The sequence below is a fragment of the Muntiacus reevesi genome, chromosome 2 (genome assembly GCF_963930625.1).
Source record: "Muntiacus reevesi chromosome 2, mMunRee1.1, whole genome shotgun sequence".
NCBI lineage: Eukaryota > Metazoa > Chordata > Mammalia > Artiodactyla > Cervidae > Muntiacus > Muntiacus reevesi.
The window spans coordinates 256,803,915-256,824,396 of record NC_089250.1 but is presented as its reverse complement, the minus strand read 5'-3'; the positions used below and the strand labels follow the sequence as shown (position 1 = coordinate 256,824,396).

At 45.0% G+C, this 20,482-nt stretch overlaps 1 protein-coding gene across 3 annotated transcripts in view; it reads right to left on the bottom strand.

The window, feature by feature from the left end:
• The window catches only part of GARRE1 (granule associated Rac and RHOG effector 1), an 80,988-nt gene that overhangs the window by 4,123 nt on the left and 56,383 nt on the right, over nucleotides 1–20,482 (bottom strand). For all 3 annotated transcript variants that reach the window (XM_065925778.1, XM_065925780.1, XM_065925779.1), the window contains exons 4-12: nucleotides 18,280–18,420; nucleotides 17,970–18,065; nucleotides 17,684–17,845; nucleotides 15,159–15,317; nucleotides 12,313–12,410; nucleotides 7,842–7,967; nucleotides 5,679–6,712; nucleotides 2,030–2,195; nucleotides 1,164–1,301 (exon numbers count right to left, since the gene is read on the bottom strand). In XM_065925778.1, the coding sequence (XP_065781850.1) occupies nucleotides 1,164–1,301; nucleotides 2,030–2,195; nucleotides 5,679–6,712; nucleotides 7,842–7,967; nucleotides 12,313–12,410; nucleotides 15,159–15,317; nucleotides 17,684–17,845; nucleotides 17,970–18,065; nucleotides 18,280–18,420 (2,120 nt within the window). The remainder of the gene's footprint in view (nucleotides 1–1,163; nucleotides 1,302–2,029; nucleotides 2,196–5,678; nucleotides 6,713–7,841; nucleotides 7,968–12,312; nucleotides 12,411–15,158; nucleotides 15,318–17,683; nucleotides 17,846–17,969; nucleotides 18,066–18,279; nucleotides 18,421–20,482) is intronic.

Below are 20,482 nucleotides of genomic sequence, written 5' to 3'. Positions count from 1 at the left end.
CTAGGAGAAAAATCCTTGCTATTAAATAATTCTCTAGTCTGTTGTTGTTTGATATGATAGCCCTAGTAAACAAACACAGTGTTTGTGAGAATTAAGTGAGAAAATGTACGTGAATGCCAAGCCCAGGGCCTGGCATGAGAATGCACCCCAGCCTGGATCAGCAACCACTGCCATCACCACAGTGACTCCTCTGTGCATCCTAGTCTGCGTGAGTCAGGTGCCTTTCCATCTTCACCTACCTGCTCCCCACGCTTATCTGATGGACCCTGGTCCTATCACATGAGGGTGTGACTTCTGACACCCAGGCGACCCCACATACTTTCTATTCCTGCTCATGTCCTTGTCACCGGGCAGGTCTCTGCTTCCTCACACCCACAACAGTCTCTCCGTTTCTTTCTAAACAAATTCTTATCTTATTTCAGGGTCCGTTTTCATTTTTGTGACTACTTTTGAAAACTTATAATGCCTTTGGTGGCTCAGATGGTAGAGAATCTGCCTGCAATGCAGGAGAACCGGGTTTGATCCCTGGGCCAGGAAGATCCCCTGGAAAAGGGAATGGCAACCCACTCCAGTATTCTTGCCTGGAGAATTCCATGGACAGAGGAGCCTGAAGAGCTTCAGTCCATGGGGTCACAAAGAGTTGGACACGACTGAGCAACTAACACTCACTTGAAAACTTTAGCTCCTAATATACCCTGCACCTGTTTTTTTTTTCAGCTTTGAAATACCATTCAGAGGTTACTTTTATCCAGTTCCACCTTTGATGAAGAAACAGGGTAAGAGAGGGCCAGACCCACGTTTGGAGTTGCAAAGCCTGTTGGTGAGTTGATCAGAACTTTTGTCCTGGTCCTGCTCCTCCCATGGAAAGGGCTGTCCCCTATAAGGCGCAGACCAGCCTCAGCAGACCCTGCTCTCCATAATACTCCCTAGCCTGTCATACAGGTATTTGGGGCTACCACGAGCATGAGACTGTTCTCCCAGTAAAAACTCAACCCAACTTTACATCACCACCCAAGCTTCAGCAAGACAGTACTGGAAGAGGTCCTCTGCCTCTCTCAACGTGAGTACCTAGAAGCAATGGAGCTACTGAGCTTTGTAGAGGAATAAGCTGTGGATCACATTCATGCACCCCTCTGTTCTTTGTTTTCAAGATTTCTTCATACCTTCTCTGCTTGACAGCAGCAACGAGGTCAGGCCCTGAAAACATGGAGAACAAGCTGTCCCCGTTGGCAGAGGATGTCTCATCGCTCGAGCTGGCTGAGTCTCCCTGAGCCCCCGCCCAGCCGCTGTGCAGGCCATCCCTGAAAGCCAAAGAGAGAAGCTGGTCCCAGGCCTCAGTCAGCCAGCCTGGACCCCGGCTGGACAGCCTGGGCCCACCCCCACCCCCACCCCAGCCCTAAGGGAACATTCTTTCCCCTGCTCGTATCTCACAACCCAACAGTGGTCCCTTGTCTCTCTCCTTCCTCTAAAAATGTCTCAGAAGCTGTGGTGTATATATGCAATTCATGTTTGAGAAAACAAAAAGCTGAGATGGTCTTTAGCTGTGCAGAGTTATTAATCAGGGAGCAGTAAGAGGTGTTAAAAAAAAATCACTCCCCAAAGGTCTTTATTATGAAAATCCACAGTTCTCTCAATACATCAGAATCTGAACTGTACACCTTTGCTTTTTTTTTTGTAGGCTACAAGGATCACATTCTATAAATGACACAGGTTTCATCACCATACACATTTCAGCTAAAGACTTGTTAAACATGCAATTATGTCCCAAACACCACCAGATAAGATCTTTGTCCAGGGCAGAAGAGCCTGTCTCAGAAATCATCAGTTCATACCAATGGTGAATGCACAGGGACACCACATGCTACTTGGCATCCTATAGTCAGTCATGAAACTCTGACCCCTAAGATCTGACCATGTGCCATTTTCTCACGTGGGGGCCTACAAATGAATGGCCTGGTAAGAGTATACCAAGGTCCCCTGCAGAAACCCAGACCCCAAACTCAACTTCCCACCCACACCCAGCACTCACCCTTCTGCAAAGAACTCTGGGAAAGGCCAGGTCCGATGGGCATCATCCATGGGTGGCCAGTGGCCCCGGGGATTGCCTGGTCGGCGACCATGTTGGACTTGCCGTTTCTGCTGCATTGCTTGGCTCACTCCTGCCACATAGCGTGCAAACTCGGGATCTGAACCCACTGTATTAAGACAGAGGAATAAACAGGGTTGGGGGCCCAAACTGGCCTCTTGTTTCCTTCCCTACCTTCTGAGGGTGTCCTGTTGACACACACAATGACAAGTGGTGAGGGGCTGCCAGGCATGCGGCCCAGAGGGGGCTATAGAATTTGCTCAGAAGTCTACTTGTGGTGAGATGGGGCTTTCAGCACACAGGTCTGAAGATGGGGAATGGTGTGTGCATAGGGACTTTGGGAAGGGGTGTGCCTAGGGCAGGGCAAGCTGAATGTGCACAAAGTCAGAGAACAAAAAGGTCTGCTTTAGCCAAGGCTAAATTTGAAAGACAAATACTAGTTACTTTAAAAATTTCCAATGTCTGGAGCTACATACTTAACAACTAAGAGGATCAGATGATGACTTCAACTAAAAGATAACCTGAAAGTTATCAAAGCATTAGGGTCAGCCAGATAGAGAATACCTGGTCTTCCCTCTTGGGCTCAAGTCTGATCCAATATTCTCCTGGATACTGAAGGCAGACCTGCTAATTCAGCCTGAAGATCTTAAGAGTGATAGTAAGTAAGGTGAAATTTAAGAAAGTATGAAGAGGTGGATGGAAACATATTGGACAGAAGTGAGTAAGGATGTGCAAGTCAGTACCAGTTGAAGAAAAACAGCACAGAAGACATTTAGACAAAGTCAAACAAAAAGACACAGTAGGAAAATGTCTGTAGTTCACAAACTGAATATGACTCATGAGTGAATACTTTCCAGCTTCAAGGTGGGAGATACACCAGGGCTCAAGCCTCAGGTTGCTCTCTCTGCGAGCCGCCATGTGTGCACTGCACGAAGATGGCCACAAGGGGGCGCGCAGGGGCTGCGTGCGCCTGAGCCAGAGGCGGCACTCGGTTCTAGCTGCACGCAACACCCCCCCCCCCGCCCCGCCCCCGCCTGAAAGGGCGCCTTCTGGAATTCATCCTTCCAGAATGCCCTTACCGTGCAAAAAGAGCCACGTAGACCTTACGCCGCTGGGGTGGCATCTGGAGGAAGCTACATGAAGGACTTGAAGGTAAGAAAGGGCTATCCAGAAGGAAAAGCTAGTAGGATTCCTAGGTTAATGACATACAGGCTGTTTGGGCCCCCGTAGAGATTAAAGATGATAAAGTTCTGCCAAACACCATTAATACTCTGGATTTAATTACGCGCCTGTCAAAAAATGTACAGACTGTTTCTCAGCGATTGAGAAAATGTGCCGCACCAGCCCCCACTGGTGGTGGCTAGAGGGGCTTGCTCTTCCACAGCAGGGTGGAACTATCAGACCTTCCCCTAGGTGGGGGCCCCACATCCACCCACACAAGGGGAGCAAGAACAAAAGAGCTCACGCAGCAGTATGAGGAATTCTGAGAAGACGTTAAGAAAAAATTTCTTTCCTTTAATTTTAGATAATGCTGGGTGCATGTGGTAGGCAATCTCTTCTGGTGGTTATTTTTCACTTCCATATAACATTTGCTAAATTAGAGTAACAAGTAATCAATTTATATATATTTATCTTGTATCTTGTATGCAGCATATGGGGTCTAGTTCCCTGACCAGGGATCAAACCCATGCCCCTTGCATTGGGAGCTCGGAGTCTTAGCCACTGGATCACCAGGGAAGTCCCAAGAGACGTGCTTTTTTTAATGTCTCTTTTCTAACCTATACTATACCACTTCTTTCCTTTGTTTTTGTCTTGCTACATTTGCCAGAAAGTTCAAGACAAAGTCACATGGTATTGGTGGTATCATTTGACACACTGTTTGGGTCTTGATTTAACTGGAATGACTTTGTTTTACTGTACAAAGTACTACTTGCTACTGGCTATTGGTAGATAATCTTTTTCATATTCAAGACATTTCCTTCTATTCATGTTTTGAGTTTACTTAAGAACTGCTTGTGTCTTTTACCAAATGTCTTGATGGCATCTTCTGCTGTGTGAGTTTTTCTCATTTACTGGGTGAAATAACAGATTACGGTGCAGGAGCTGAGTTCCTTAGACTGAACTATCTTATACTACTGAAGTGAACCAGATATAACTCCTTTGATATACTGCTACATATTCTTGCATCTATCTACATTCATAAAAAGTTATGTTTTTACAGTAAAATCATGTTGGCTTCATAACTCCCTTTCTGATCTCTTTTCCTGGAATAGACTGGACAGGTTTTCCACTACTTGGTGCAATTCTGATCATGTATATTTTGTTAGAAAAGATTCTATTTTCCATTCAGTTTTCTAGTATGATGTCATCACATCATGTGATAATGTCTTAAAGTCCTTTTTATTTGTTTTTTAAATAGTTTATTTATTTATTTATTTGGTCTTTGCTGCCGTGCAGGTTTTTTTCTAGTTGCAACAAATGAGGGCTACCCTCTAGCTGGGGTGCGTGGTCTCTCACTGTGGTGGCTTCCCCTGATGCAGAGCACGGGGACTGCAGTGCACAGGCTCAGTAGTTGGGGCTCCCAGGCGTTAAGAGCGCAGGCTCAGTAGTTGGGGCTCCCAGGCGTTAAGAGCGCAGGCTCAGTAGTTGGGGCTCCCAGGCTTAGCTGCTCCCTGGCACGTGGGATCTTCCCAGATCAGGGAGTGAACCGGTGCCGCCTGCACTGGCGGATGGATTGTTTATCACTGAACCACCAGGGAAACCCTTAAAGTTCTTTTAATCTCTCCTCTATCTGTAGCTGTCTTTCTCCTTCCTAATCTTGTTTTTCTTTGCTCTGTCTTAATCAGGATTGCAATAAATTGGTTTCTCTATTTTATTGGTTTTCTAAAGACCCTTCTTTTAGATTTATTTACATTTACTATATTTTTCTTTCAAATTTATTTAGCTTCAGCTTTTATCCAGCTTTTATTTTATTCAGCTTTTATTTTGAAATTGAAGCATAGCTAATTTACAATATCATTTTAGTTTCAGGTGTAGAACAACTTTTATCCTTAACTCCTCCTCCTAGTTTATTTTTGTTTTGTTTCTAAATTCTTTTTCTAATTTCCTAAGGTAACTCTGGGGAATTTTCACACTGTGTAGGCCAGGAAAAGCCAAATTCTGTGAAGGTAGGAGGGTGCTTTACCACCTTTCATAGGTTCTAGAGTTTAGGCAAAAGAGAATCATGGAACAGGTTATGTGATTAGGAAAAAGCAGCCTGTGAAGGGCCAGCCATTTGGCTGCCATGAATGGGGGGGCTCCAACTGGAACCTCGTAACTGATGGGACTCTGAGTCACTCAGCTTCTCTCAGCCTCAGTTCTGTCCTCTACAAAATAAGAAAATAGTTCCACTTACCTTCTCAGACTCATTCTAACTACTGCTTCCTCCCTTTGCTGGAGCTGCCCAATACTTGCCATCAGGCAGTGAGAAAGGGTCTTTAAAGGGGATTAAGTCACTGCCTCCCACGAGGAAGGCCATGGCAGGCAGGCCCTATAAAGTCCTTGGTGATACTATTTAAGTTAAAACCCCAAGGTGGGGAGGGGGTTCACATACCTGCAGGATCAAAAGGCAGAATCTCTCCCAGCATCCCGAAGACTCCATCGCTTTGGTCACGGTTTGGCCAGGTGTTATTTCTAGGTCCCTGTGCCTTTTGTCCCAAAACCTCTGACATCACATCATCCAAACAGCTGCTCACCAGACCCAAGCTGTACAAGTCAGAACTGAGATCAGATATGCCAGGCCACTGGCCAAGGGGAGACAGACCAGCTCCGACGGGTTGCGCTGGCTGCTGGGATGAGCCGGGTACCCATTTCCCAGGGGCCCGGGGCTGGGGCGGGGGTTGCTGCGGTCCGACAGGTTGCAGCAGGTGTTGGTAGTACTGGACCTGGGGCTGCTGTTGCTTTGGGGACTGCTGCTGAGGTGCCAAGCCCGGCTGGGGTGTCAGAGGTGTGTGCGCCCCAGCCTGGGGTGGCCGCGGTGGTGGGGGCACTGGCAGTGACGGCTGCTGTGGCTGCATGGCTCCTGCCTTCTGCTCAGTCACGATGGCTGTGGCGGCAGAGTTGCGCCGTGTCACCAGTGGGGAGCCCTGGTGTGACTGGCCCATGTTAAAGCCCGAGAGAAAATCGATCACCTCCTGCATTTCCTGATCAGTTGGCAAATTCATACCCTTCTCATCCTTGCCATCATCCCCTTGCAGGAAGTTGTCACGCCTCTCTAGGAGAAAACCGTTGGCCATTTGATTACTGGAATTCTGAGCTGACTGTGAAGGGTCTGCAGTTCTAGGGAAATTACCAATGTTCAAAATGCTTTGTAGCCTTGAGTCCATGTTAGTGGGCATTTTGGCCTTCTCTTCGGAACACCCGGCTATGAAGATGTTTTTGGAAGGGGTATTTGGAATGGAGTAACTTGTGCTGCTGCTCGAGCTGGGACAGGAAGCTTTCTTGGTGAACCGGGAGGTCAGCTTGGAGAATGTCTTCTGCAGGCCACCTGAAGACTTGTTCCCATTCCCAGAAGGCAAGTCAGCCTGATTTCCAAAATCACAGATCTCCCTCTGAAGCTGGATCTGTATGCAGGGTAAAGCTTGTTCCCTATTGAAAGAGAAATGTGTTAAAAAAAAAAAAAAAAAGACAAATATACAAATTGGACAATAAAATAGGACTGCTTTGGTGTTCAAGAAAGACTTTAAGAATAAAAAGACCTCTCTGTTTGGAAATGGGTTCATTTATTTCATAAACACTCAAAAGTTTTAAGAGTACATAATTTAAGCACTTACTATCTATATTTATTATAAAACATCTACCATATCCGACTGAGCAACTAACACTTTCACTTTCACCGTGTCTAACACAGGGCCACGAAAACTACATTAGGATTCTGGCATGAGGATTTTGAGTGAAACCCTCTGACGGCAACACAGGAGAGCAACGCACACCTAGCCTAGCGTGGGAGATGCATTTGGCAGAGGCTGGCTGTGTGCCTGGATGACAGGGGAGCCTGGCAGATCCAGCAGAGGGGCAAAAGACTAATCCACACAGCAGAGAGGGGTGAAGGGGCAAGACCCAGGGACACGAGGCAGCACAGATTGTCTCTGGAGGTAATTCACAGACAGTGCCAAGAACAGAGGGTTGTTACTTCCAAAGTGTTCTGGGTACTTTTTTCCAGTACTGAAAGAAAGTCCTAGAGATGGAAAAGGCATGGGGTGGGAGCTGGGCAGATGATGGCTGGAGTGACCCTGGTTAAAGCAACTCGCTGTTCTTGGCCTCTGTGTGCTCAGGAATGAAGACATGTAGAGGGCTTGTGGCTAGATGTTCAAGGTCTCTACCAGTTCTAAAGTTTATTCACAAACAGATAATCTTGCAACTGTCAGTGCTTTCAGATATAAATAAATTTCATGCAAGATATAAGTAAACTTTCTAAACACCTTTCTGCTCTGAGTTCATAGGGAGAATGTGAGCTTGGTTAAAATCCTCTTGATGGACTTAACTCTGAAATGATACAACAAATGAAGGCAAAAGTGTTCACAAACTGGGGAGTCTGGGTAAATAAAAGGCGATTCTCTGTTCTATTCCTGCAACTTTTCTGTAAGCTTGAAATTGTTCCCAAATAACAAGTTGTCCCAAAGTTCCCCTTCTTGCCTTATTTACTCACATACTATGAGTGACATGAGCTCACATGACCCTGTAAGTGGTCGCTCTGCTCCTCGGCAGGGACACCCACCTCCCTGTCCTCCAGCGGGTGAGGTCCAGCACTGCCGTGTAGAGCACGTCCACCAGGCCCAGTGTCTTCTCGGGATCCAGGCTTCTCTGCAGCAGCGACATGGTAGCAGGGTCTTCTTTCAGGCACCTAGGCACCAACCAAGTTGCGTAAGTCTAGGCTGCCCTTCTCCGCAACGGGGTTCAAATTTTCAAGCAGGCCTTATACAAAAGGCCACAACTTTTGGCACCAAAGAAAAATTTAGTAGTCATAAGAATACTTAAAGGATGATATAGCTAACACTGGGACTTGCCTCTCCGCAATAGGAGGGGGAAGCAATACAACTGGGCCTGGCGTCTCCGAAGATTTCTAACTGCCTAGAATCTGTTTAGTAGGAAGAGAAGAGTTCAGTGCAGGGGTTGCCTTCCAGGTGTCGTAATGCCCTTTCACTGTCCTACACTGGCTTCAGCCCTGACTTTCCTCCACACAGCAAGAGTGAGCCTCCTCTAGCACAAATCAGAACACACCACTCCCCTGTGCAGAACCCTCCAGTGGCATCCTATTGTGGCTGAAATAAACTCCAAACCCCTCACCACAGCCCTCCAGATTCTGTGACCCAGGCATCCTGCCTCTCTGGACACGATCCTCTTCACTGTCACCTCTCTTTATGGTGTCCCAACTACGAGGCTTCTCACATGCCCTGAATATGTTGGGTCTGCTCACATCTCAGGATCTCTGAGGCTGTTGCCTTTGCCTGAACTGCTCCCCTTTGAGAGCTGCCTTCCAGCTGGCATTCAGGTCCCCACTGCCCACCCGGGGCACCTCCACCAAGAGGCCTTTTCTGAGAGGGAGAACCAGGAAGATGCTATCTATTACTGAGTGCTCTGGGGGCTAAGTGGTGCAAATAACACTTGCCGAAGCCATCCTAAGGAGGCAGTAGCACTGCCCAACGCGACTTTGGCTTGAGAAGAAACACATATGAGGATGTGAGCTGGTCAGTCTCAGAAACCCTGGAGAAAGCGAGCAACAAGGCAAGCTCTGCCAGCACCCAACCAGACCCTGGGCTCCTAGGAGAGAATCCTGGCCAGTGCACCTGGCTGAGGTTCATGCACCTGATTCTCTCAGCCTGGAATCACTGACCACCAGGACACACTTGCTCTGTGTTCTCAAGCCACCTTCTGCTTGTGATCTGGCTGGTCACATGTCCGCCCACTAGGTGAGCATTTTCTGGTCACACAGAAAGGAGTACTACGGTTTCTGGTGATACTAATAATTTCTTTATAAAAATCAATAGAATGGTATTTTTATGTTATTCATCAGTCTTGAGAACTGATCAGTAAAATCCCCTGAAGGCACTAAACCTATTCTTTTTGACAAATCACCCTGACTGGCTTAAAACCTTCTACCTGTTCTTAGATAAAACCCTAGTCCCCCAGGGACCCTGCAAGTCCTGGCTTCCACGACTCCTGTCTTCACCCCCACCCAGCATACCTCCAGTCATACTACCGCACTCCTCAGATCTCTGCATTTGCTGTTCCTTCTGCCTGTGATGCTTCCCCCATCTGCTCTCTGCGTAGGAGGCTTCTCTCAAACGTCACATCCTTAAAGAGACCCTTCATAACTGACCTCCTCATCAAAAACAGCTTCCTCCTGCCATCTCTACCTGTTATTCTGTAACAGATGATGTCATTCTACTCTTATTCCCCTCGTACGCTTGCCAGTGCTTGAACTTAACTCCTATGCTTATTAGCAGTCCCCTCCCCAACCCCCACGCCACTACAAAGCCAGCTCTATTAGGGGCAGGGACCCTGTCTGTCTTGCTCCTGATTTAATCCCCAGAGCCTAGAACAGTGTCTGTCACATATTCAGTACTCAGTAAATATTTGATGAAAGAAAGAATGGGTGAACAGCTTAAATATGACAGTTTAAAAATCTAAGTAAGATACTACTTTGTGGGGGGGGAAGAATCTAGATACTTCATTATATTAAAAGCAAAGAAAATAATAAACTCTTGACTAGTTTTGCTAATAATTTCATTTTCTCTAAGTTGGAGTAAAGCAACTACTTCTTTTTGAGTTCTTCTCAAAAAGCACAAGTTTTGTAACTTGAAACAAAAACCCGAAAACTATGCCATTTTTACCAAAAGTAGCCAGCAGAGGGAGCATCTGCAATCTGTGAGGTCTTTCAAGGATGGGCAATGAATTACAAAGGAAATCAATCATACAGGGAGAGTTCTGGAAGTAAACTGCAGTATTAACCATTTTAGTACTAGCTGTTTATATTTACCCAATTATCCAAGAGTTGGAAACGTTTTCTTTAAAATGAGAATCCTAGTTAAGTTTATTGTTTTTCAATAAGAACCCGAATTAGAAAACAAACTCAGGAACACAAAACTCTTACAAAAATGTGAGCTTTTAATCTACTGCTTGGGGAATTCCTTGCCAGTTCAGTGGTTTAGGACTCTACACTCTCACTACTGAGGGCCCAAGTTCAATCCCTGGTTAGGGAACTATGATCCTACAAGCTGAGTCCAAAAAAAAAAATCTACTGTTTGACAGGAATGAAGATATGAATATAAATTAATTAATAATCAAATTTAGAAATTTGTGGAGAAACTCACAGAAGGGAGATTCTGGGACATGAAGTGAATCACCAACCCTTTAGATGGTAAAGAATCTGTGTGCAATGCAGGAGACCCGGGTTTGATACTTGGGTCAGGAAGATCCCCTGGAGAAGGGAATGGCAACCCACTTCAATATTCTTGCCTGAAAAATTCCATGGACAGAGGAGCCTGCTGGGCTACAGTCCATGGGTTCACAAACAGTTGGACATGACTGAGTGACTTAACACTTTTGCTTTCACACTTGAAATATTAACAGCTTCTAAAACTTTAAGCAGAATCTCCACTGGACCCCCTTCACATTTCAAGAAGAAATGATTTAAACACAATTCAAACACATTACCCAACTACCACGTTAGTCCACATGGGTCCCAACAGTGTCACTATTCCTTACTATCTCTTCCTACCTAATTACTTCAAACATTTTCTATCTAGTTAAATATTCATTCTGCCCATGATTTTAACTGCAAAAGTATTCCAATATATGTTTAATTTTTCCTATTTACTAATAAAACTGTGCTTAATCTGTAGGCACATCACAAGGATAAATCCCTAGAGGTGGAACTGTTGAGGTCACAGCCCTTATTTTAGGTTTCTGACAAATGAAACTGCCCTCCAGAAAGGCTGTGTGATTTATTCAACAACATCTGTGCCTGTTTTTGTACAGTCTGGACCAAATCTAGTACTGCTATTCTAAAACAATTTAATAACATGATGGGCAAAATGACATTGTATTTTCTGCTGTGCCTTCCTTTCTTTGTTAGGTGAGGTTATACAAGTTCTTCATCTCTTCATTGACCATGTCTCCTCTGATTTACCTATCGATGTGCTTTGCCCATTTCTTACTGATTTCTAGGGGCTTTTGTTTGAATAAATTAAGAAGAATACTTCATTAGTTCAGTTCAGTTCAGTTGCTCAGTCATGTCCGACTCTTTGCGACCCCAGGAACCACAGCACGCCAGGCCTCCCTGCCCATCACCAACTCCTGGAGTCCACCAAACCCATGTCCATTGAGTCGGTGATGCCATCCAACCATCTCATCCTCTGTCATCCCCTTCACCTCCTGCCCTCAATCTTTCCCAGCAGCAGGGTCTTTTCAAATGAGTCAGCTCTTCACATCAGGTGGCCAAAGTATGGGAGTTTCAGCTTCAACATCAGTCCTACCAATGAACACCCAGGACTGATCTCCTTTAGGATGGAAGGTTGGATCTCCTTGCAGTCCAAGGGACTCTCAAAAGTCTTCTCCAACACCACAGTTCAAAAACATCAATTCTTTGGTGCTCAGCTTTCTTTATAGTCCAACTCTCACATCCATACATGACCACTGGAAAAACCATAGCCTTAACAGAATGTGATCCACTGGAGAAGGGAATGGCAAACCACTTCAGTATTTTGGCCTTGAGAACCCCATGAACAGCAGGAAAAGGCAAAAAGATAGGACACTGAAAGATGAACTCTCCAGATAAATAGGTACCCAATATGCTACTGGTGATCAGTGGAGAAATAACTCCAGAGAGAATGAAGGGATGCAGTCAAAGCAAATAATAATAATAATGATAATACTTCATTCTAAGTTTATAAATATAAGCAAATAATTAAAAATGAAACAGCTCCATCTGCCTCCAGATTTGCAAGGACACTAGGTATGCGATGACATGACCTCTAGATTAGCAGGTTGTTGCTGGAACAAAGGGGAAGAAATTCTATGTTTTATACTCAGCTTCAGAGAAACGCTGGGTGACTTAGAGAAAATGATATACTCTGTTCAAAAGCTGTGGATTCAGTAACAAATTTGTCATAAGCAACACAATCTTTTCAAAGATGTGCAAACATCAATCAAAGCTTAGGCCTGTGTTAGTGTAAAAGTCACATTACCATGTGGATGGGACTTGAACCACAATTCTGGAGCCTTCTAAACTGATTTGGGGGGCATAGGCTTCTTTATTTTCAATCTGTGCTGTGTCAACTACCACCTAAGAGAGAAACGAAAACAAAAATCAGCTTTCAAAGAGAAAAATGGATCATAAACAAATCAAATGCATGAGCCTATCATTGCTGAGTGACTCTGGTAAGAACTATTCTGGTAAGATAGTCAACTATCTGGCAACACAGAAACACATAAGCCAGTCAGGAACCCCATGGAGACAACAAGTAATAAAGATGACTGAAAACAGTAATACTTCAAAAAAAACAGAAACTGCATTCTAGGTGCAGGATGTACTGAACTTTACAATCATTTTTAGTACTTCTTCCAAGCTGTAAATATGTTAATTAGGAATTACTTTGTTTCCTTCATCTAAGTGTTTTTTCACTTGATACACTTGAAAGAAATAAAAACGTCATTAAAAATCAAACCAATGCTTTTAGAGCAGCCTATGTGTAATGACCGAATATGAGCCAGAAGATGGTGAGGCTTTTTGTTAAGGCCACTTGATCCTCAACCATCAATAAGAACAGAATTACTTCAGGAAAAATGCAGAACCAATCCTTTCTCAGTGATTTTTCTCTTGTTTTATTTTTGGTCACGCTGTGCACTTGTGGGACCTCAGTTCCCCAACCAGGGACTGAATCTGGGCCACAGCTATGAAAGCATGGAGTATTAACCAACAGACCACCAGGGAACTCCCTGGAAGAGAGTTTTCCTTTCTTCAGCTTTTTGTTTTTTGTTTTTTTGGCTGTGCCATGCAGCGTGTGGAATCTTAGTTCCCCAACCAGGGATTGAACCCGCGGCCTCTGGATTGGAAGTGCAGAGTCTCAACCACTGGGCTACCAGGGAGGCCCTGAGGAGAGTCTTTAATATTACACAGATGATATAGTATCCTTTGTAATTTAAAGGGTGTGACAAAGTGATGAATATATTTTCAAATAACTAAAAGAATTTTAAGAAAATAACCATAAAACACTTTAAAACCAAATCTGTAATATTTCAGGAAGGGCAAAGCGGTGCAGAGTTGCTTATTAGGATTCCAAATTCAGCATCTAATGGAGCCGATTTCCATAGCTGTAAAGAGTTCCCACAGCTGGTCTGCAGCGTCTTTTAGAAAAGACTTCCTGTCCAAGCAATAGCCATTGTTGGAACAAGCAGGTGTTTCCTCTTTCCTCCCATCCCCAGAACAATAATCTGAAATTTCTTCATCAGTCACACACAAAGTTGCCCCGGGATCAAGGAGCAGAGAACTAGGAAGAAGTTTTTACTCTCTGAATAACATGGGACTTTTTTTTTAACTGATGTTTTCTCAGAACTGCCTTTGGGTCTTCCTACCTTATTTTACACACTCCTTTCTGGAGAACTTATTGACATGGTTCCCCTAGTTGCAGCTAAAATGGTCTTTGGGAATATGGATCAATCTACTAAAGGCAGTGGGCTCCTCCATACTTCAGCAGGGGGTCTCCAGTTTACTCTTTTTCTCAGGGGTTCCTATACTAAGGAACAGATTTTAAGGGAAATGTAACTCAACACTGTGGACAGGCCCCACCTGGCCCTCTACAAGGCAAGTACTACTCTGAGCTGGGTCACCAGAGCACTCACCCACACCAAACAGAAGGACTGCATCCTCCCAACAGCTCCTTTTATGAATAAAGTAGGAATCAGAGTAGAAACTGTTCTTTAATTATCTTAATCTCTAATTAACTTCCTTTAATTTCTAAAATGCTACGCATGCGTGCCAAGTTGTTTCAGTTGTGTCCGACTCTGTGTGACGCTCTGGACTGTAGCCTGCCAGGCTCCTCTGTCCATGGGATTCTCCAGGCAAGAATACTGGAGTGGGTTGCCATGTCTTCCTCCAAGGGATCTTCCTGGGTCGGAAAGATCCCCTGGAGGAGGACCTATAACACTTCAAAAAGCAATCTTTCATGCTAGAAAGTAGGATAAATACAAAGGGACACAGATCAAAGGTGCCTAACAAAAACCTAGATGTTGTTACGTCCCTGGTGGTCCAGTGGCTAAGACTCCACGATCCCAATACAGGGAGCCCGGGTTTGATCTCTGGTCAGGGAACTAGATCCCACATGCAGCAACTAAAGATCCTGAGTGTCACAAAAGACCTGGTACAACCAAATAAATGGTGAAAAAAACCAAAATTGAAGACACCTAGATGCTGATTTCCTAACCCCACCCAAATTTGGCAAAAGTTACTCTTCTCACCAAAGGTGAAGAGAACAAACTTAGTTTGGAGTTGCTGTTGTTATTTTTATTGTGTAAAAGGAGGTAAACAGAGAGCTGAGGTACAAAGTGACTGGACGGGGCACTACTTATACCATCAGAGGAGGTGATGTTTGAGCTGACGTAAGGAAAATGAGAGTGAGTAAGTCACACGGAGATCTGAGAGGAGTATTCTCAGGGAAAAGGAACATCGGGGCAAAAACCTGAGACTGGAAGGAGGCTGCTGTGTTTGAGCAACAGAAAGACACCCACTGTAGCCCTGGAGAGTCAGGCCAGGTGAAAGGGCCTACCATCACTAATGTGATGGTTTCCTTAAAATCTGGAAAGCCTGAGACACCATTTTGCAACTAGGTCCCCTGCAAATACATATCATCAATCTAGTAAAGGACAAAAAAAGACCTTTTAATAATGCTCTTCCTTTCCCGCCTGGCCTAACCTCTGCAGCAACCAAAGGGCTGTTTATATTATCCAGTGTTTCTGCACATGAGCCCACAGCACATGCTCACACGCTTAAAATGTCCTCCCCTACTCCCCCCATCGGGCACACGTGCTCACTCACCAGGCCGGCCTGGCCAAACAGCAGCTGCACGGCAGTCTTGCAGGCGCCCCGCCACGTGGATGGGCACACCTGGTTCAGGACCTCGGTCACAGGGAAGTCGTCCCTGGGCGTGATGCCATTACAGCAGCCTGCCTCCTTCATCAGCTGCAACATCGTATGCTGCAAAGTGATAAAAAGAAAGTTCACACCTCACAATAAAGCCATGAAAGGTTCCAAAATTCACAGAAATGCATTTATAGGCACAGAATAGCCCTTGAGAGAGGAGAATTTTATGTTCTCCCAAGTCACTTCATTTTGATTTCATAAGTAATTCTCATCAATTACCTTCAAAGATTTTCTCAAACCTGTGACTGGCTAGATACAGATACACGTGCATTAATACACATATGTGATTTCTATTCTAGCACAAAACACAGCATTATTTAGCAATCTACTGATACAAATTAGCTAAGGAATTTTGAAGTTCTGAATCCCTCTGAATAAGGAAACAAAATTATCTGATACAAGTAAATACCAGAAGACTTCATCCTTATTCTGGATGAACAAGTGGTCAGTATAAGCTTCAGTTCCAGTCTGCAACCTTCTGGCTGTGCGGCCTTGGGCTCCAGCTCCTCTGTCGGTCAAGTGGGGAAAAGGGCTGTGCCCACCTCGTGGGTGAGCATCAACTGAGACGATGCACGGCAAACATCTGACACACGCCTGGCATACAGGATGCTCCACAAATGGTCCTAAGTACTTCAGTACTAGGGCAAGATTTCGCCTCTATTTATTTCACTGAAACACTAACCACAAACAGCCTCCTAGGTTGTGATAGTAACACAGGCCGAGGGGGGCCTCGGCCAGAGGATTAAGGGATGTGACCCTTGAGGAGAGGACTTAACGCAGAGAAAGACCTGAAGAATAGTGTGGGGTGAGGCTGGGGCTGTGAGACAGCCAGGAAATGAGAGCCCATCCCAAGAGCATAATCATAAACAGCATTTTTATAGTGTACTTTCAAAACCTTTGATTTTGTACACTTTGGGCAAAATTATAAATAAAAGTAACTTGGCAAAAGTCTCTTTAAAAGTCACCCTAGGAACTTCTGGGCTGGAGAACACAGGGAGGTGCTGGGACTGAGCTGCCTGGAGAGAACAGGGAACCGCCAAGCCCCTTCCCCAGGCCTCGTCCCAGGCGCCTCTTCCATCTGGCTATTCCTGAGTTACATTCTCTCATAACAAACCGGTGATCCAGAACTCTCCCAACAAGCTGGACTTCACAGCAGCAGTGTACTCCGATCAAGGTACCATAAGGAGGGTACACCGTGGCAGATACAGCACATGCCTGAAGAAGTTCATTTATGGCCCTGTGACTATAAAATAGTCACGGCCACTCTCTTAAATGCCAAAGTTTCCTTGAACCCCCTCCACACACTTCCTGTATTCCCCTAGCCTCTCTTCTGGCTCCAGAGACCATCTGTCTGTGAGGACCCAGGCCCTGATCCCATTTCAGGGTTCTAGACCCATACATCCAATTGCCTGCTGGACGGCTCCCCTTGGACATTTCAAAAGCAATCTTAAAATCATGTACAAAAATATATTTTTGACGACTATCATCAAGCCTTAATAAGCAGCACCAAAACTGCTGTCCAAGCCAGAAACTTGGGTCTCATCTCCCTTCCCCTCCCTCTCATAGCCAGTTAATCATGGAGTCCTGCTTATTACAACCTCTAGGTTGCTCCTGAATCCTTCCACTTGCCTCCCATTATCACCAGATGGGGCCATGGCCAAAAGCCTTCAGTGCTGCTCTCCTTTCAGCCAAAAATCTATCCTGAAGCCAGCGGGATCTTTCAGAAATGCCAACCTAATCACATGACCTGCCATGGTGGGGCACCTGCCTCAAACTGGGGGCTTTCCATCTCCCTGGGCTGCTTCTCCAGCCTTGGTCAGTGCCATGTCTTCCCCTTGTTCTAGACTCTCAGGTCTGACTACACATTAGAATCACCTGAACAACTTTTATAAACTAGAAGAGCCCAGCCTTCATTTCAGGGCTATTGAATCCAAATCCTACTAGGGACTATACTTGACAGCCAGAGGACACCCCACTTCAGCTCTAAGGAAGACCTTCAGCTCTTGGGACAGGTTCTCACTTCCTGGCTGTCTCACAGCCCCAGCCTCACCCCCACACTTATTCTTCAGGTCTTTCTCTGCTTTAAGTCCTCTTCTCAAGGGTCACATCCCTTAAACCTCTAGCTGAGGCCCCCTCGTCCTATGTTACTATAACAACCTAGGGGGCTGTCAAACCTCCTAGCCTGGTACTAATGCTCAATAAAGCCTGGTACTAATTGCTCAATAAAGACCTATCAAATGGGGGGAGGGAAACGTCACTCTAGTCTGCTTTTAGACAACAGTTTACTGAGGAACGTCAATGCCTCCTGTCTTCACTTCAGTTTTGCTTTTTAAACCAGATTCTTTACAAGCCATCAGATGTCCTTAAGAACTCCATTTTCAAGTTCACACCCAGGTTGAAGGAACCCCATGGGAAGCTACCGTCTTGAGTTTCAGGTTGTCGGCAGCCGACTCGTTGAAGGAGACCCCCTTCAGGAAACTTGATCCTATCTGCACGGGCACAGTGGGAAGCTCACACTGCATGGGCTGTGGTGGGGTCTGCCTCCGCCCCGTCTGCTGTGCCTCTGCCTCACTGCAGCAGCCCTGAAAAAGGGTTGGAGAGGACAGGAGAGGTGACCCACAGCTCAGCTTTCAAGACGGCTGGCTCATGTGGATGGCATGACTGCCACACCACAGCTCCCAGGAGCCACCAGACAGAACAACGTACCTGCAAACTGGCTTCTATTGCCTTTGGATTCAGGTGGAAACCAGCTTTCATTGCATATTCACAGTGACCTAAGCTTTCCAGAGCTATTTTATACGCCTGCAAAGAAATTTTTTTCAAGAATCAAGATCACATAGTAGATTCTAAATTGACAAAGTCCAATGAAAATAGAAATCTTAAATTTCTAGTTACTAAAAGACATGAGGCCAACTACTATCCTATTACTCTTTCCAACTGGTTCAACATCAAAGCTTTAACTCCCCCCCTTGTTTTCATTCCTCAGATATTAATGTGCTAGTTTTGAAAAACATACTTGCAGAGCACTGTCAATTTTTATGTTCAGTTCTTTTAGCTGGTGCTCGGGAATTGCTGCACTTTGAGAACAAAAGAGCTGTTGAACTTCAATTCCTGCCAGGCGGCCATCACAGCCTCTTTCTCTCAGTCTAGATGTTGCCTGCAACAGAAATAGTGACTGGTAGGTAAAAGAGGATGTTACAGACACTAGCAAAATTAAAAGAACAAGAAACAACTAAAATAAAGCAAGAAACTATCTAAGCATTAGTCATTCTGGATTATCTCTATTATGAAGAGAGCAGCCAGGAATTCTGAAAGACTAAACCAAGCACTGACGAGAAAACAAACGGACACAGCACTGCCTTATTTAAGAAAGCCCCTGGGAATTCCCTGGTTAGGATTTGACACTGCCACTGCTGAGGGACTGGGCTCAATCCCTGGTCTGGGAACTAAGATCCCACAAGGCTCATGGCACAGTCAAAAAAACCCTGCAGAAAAGACTTACCTACCTGTTACATATATATATACACAAATATTTTTTAAAATCACATTTTAAGTTTCTCTGCTTTAAAAGTCACTCAGTTGTGTCTGACTCTCTGTGACTCCATGGGCTGTAGTCTACCAGGCTTCTCCGTCCATGGGATTTTCCAGGCAAGAGTACCAGAGTGGGTTGCCATTTCTTTCTCCAGGAGATCTTCCTGACCCAGGGATTGAACCCAGGTCTGCTGCATTGTAAGCAAACGCTTTACCGTCTGAGCCACCAGATACCCAACTATATTGGCCCTTCAAGTTTCCAAAATTAAAAAATATATCTATTTGGTTGAGTGGTCCTATACACCAAAGTAAAAAAACCTCACCAATAGGAAAAAAACTACATTGAAACATTAAAGGAAAAACAGAACTTTTGAAATCATTGTTTAGTCATTAGATATATGTTTATGAAAAGTACATTGAACTTCCCAGGTGGCTCAGTGATAAAGAATCTGCCTACCAAGCAGGAGACGCAGGTTCAGTCCCTGAGTTGGGAAGATCCCCTAGAGAAGGAAATGGCAATCCACTCCAGTATTCTTGACTGGGAAATTCCATGGACAGACAAGCCTGGTGGGCTACAGCCATGGAGTCACAAAGGGTTGGACATGACTTACCAATAAACAACAACAATGAATACATAAGACAGGAAAACAAGAAGACACAAGGATTTAAGACAGAAAAACAGGAAGACTAATCTGTATCTTGTGATGAAATGCTAGTTATCTATACATATGGATCAGGACTAGAGAATATAGAAAAATACATATTCAATTTATTAGATGCAAGGAAGGATTCAGGATAAACTGTCTTTCAATTTTTCAACATCTATTTTTATTACAATAATACTTGCACAACAAATAACATTTTTAACAGTTAATTTTTGTTCTTCTAGGTTAATGGAGTTTTAATATTTACCAACATTGCAAGAGTAAAGGAAATTAAGCAGCTATAATGTTTTCCAAAACTTCACAAATTCTATCTGAAGACCAATCACTCCCTGAACCCTAATAGTCTCACAGTTTAAAACCATTTGGCTCTCTTTCTGGAACTCTTCATTTAGTCAAAATGTGTAGCTCACAGGTCTTACATTAGAGGAGTCACTGGATAAGCCAGTGGAGCACCAAACCTGGTCCCTATAGTCTTGGATCTGACAGCTTTTATGGGTTGGAAAGGCAAGCAAATAAAATATTTCAAGAATATAAAATGGAAAAACGCATCCCAAAGGAAATAAAGAACTGTGACAGGGAGCACCCAAGAAGCTGAGAAATCATCATTTAGGCTGCATTTAAAGAGGAGGAGGCAGTCAGCAGACCTGCAGGGTTGGGGGGCAGACAGGCAGAGATGTAGGCACAGGAACTAGAACCCAGGGAGCAGGGGAGAGTGGTTAGAGGAGGCTGGTGGGGAGGCAGGAGCCAGACTATGTGGGCCTAGGCAGGTCATGGGACGGGTCTACCCCTTACCCTGAGGAAACAGAGAGAGATGAGGGACAGCAAGGCAGGAAGGGCAGAAGCAGGCCCAGCCTCTGACGCTGTCAGGGAGAGTAATGGCCCCTGAAACAAGTCAGTGACAGTGACAGTGGACACAGAATGAAGGGGCAGGTCTACAACAGGACGTTGGAGGCAGGGTCTGCAGGGCTTTCGTAGGGCCTGGATGCAGCTGTGAGAGAAAAGTGGAGGATAAACGCCAGGCCT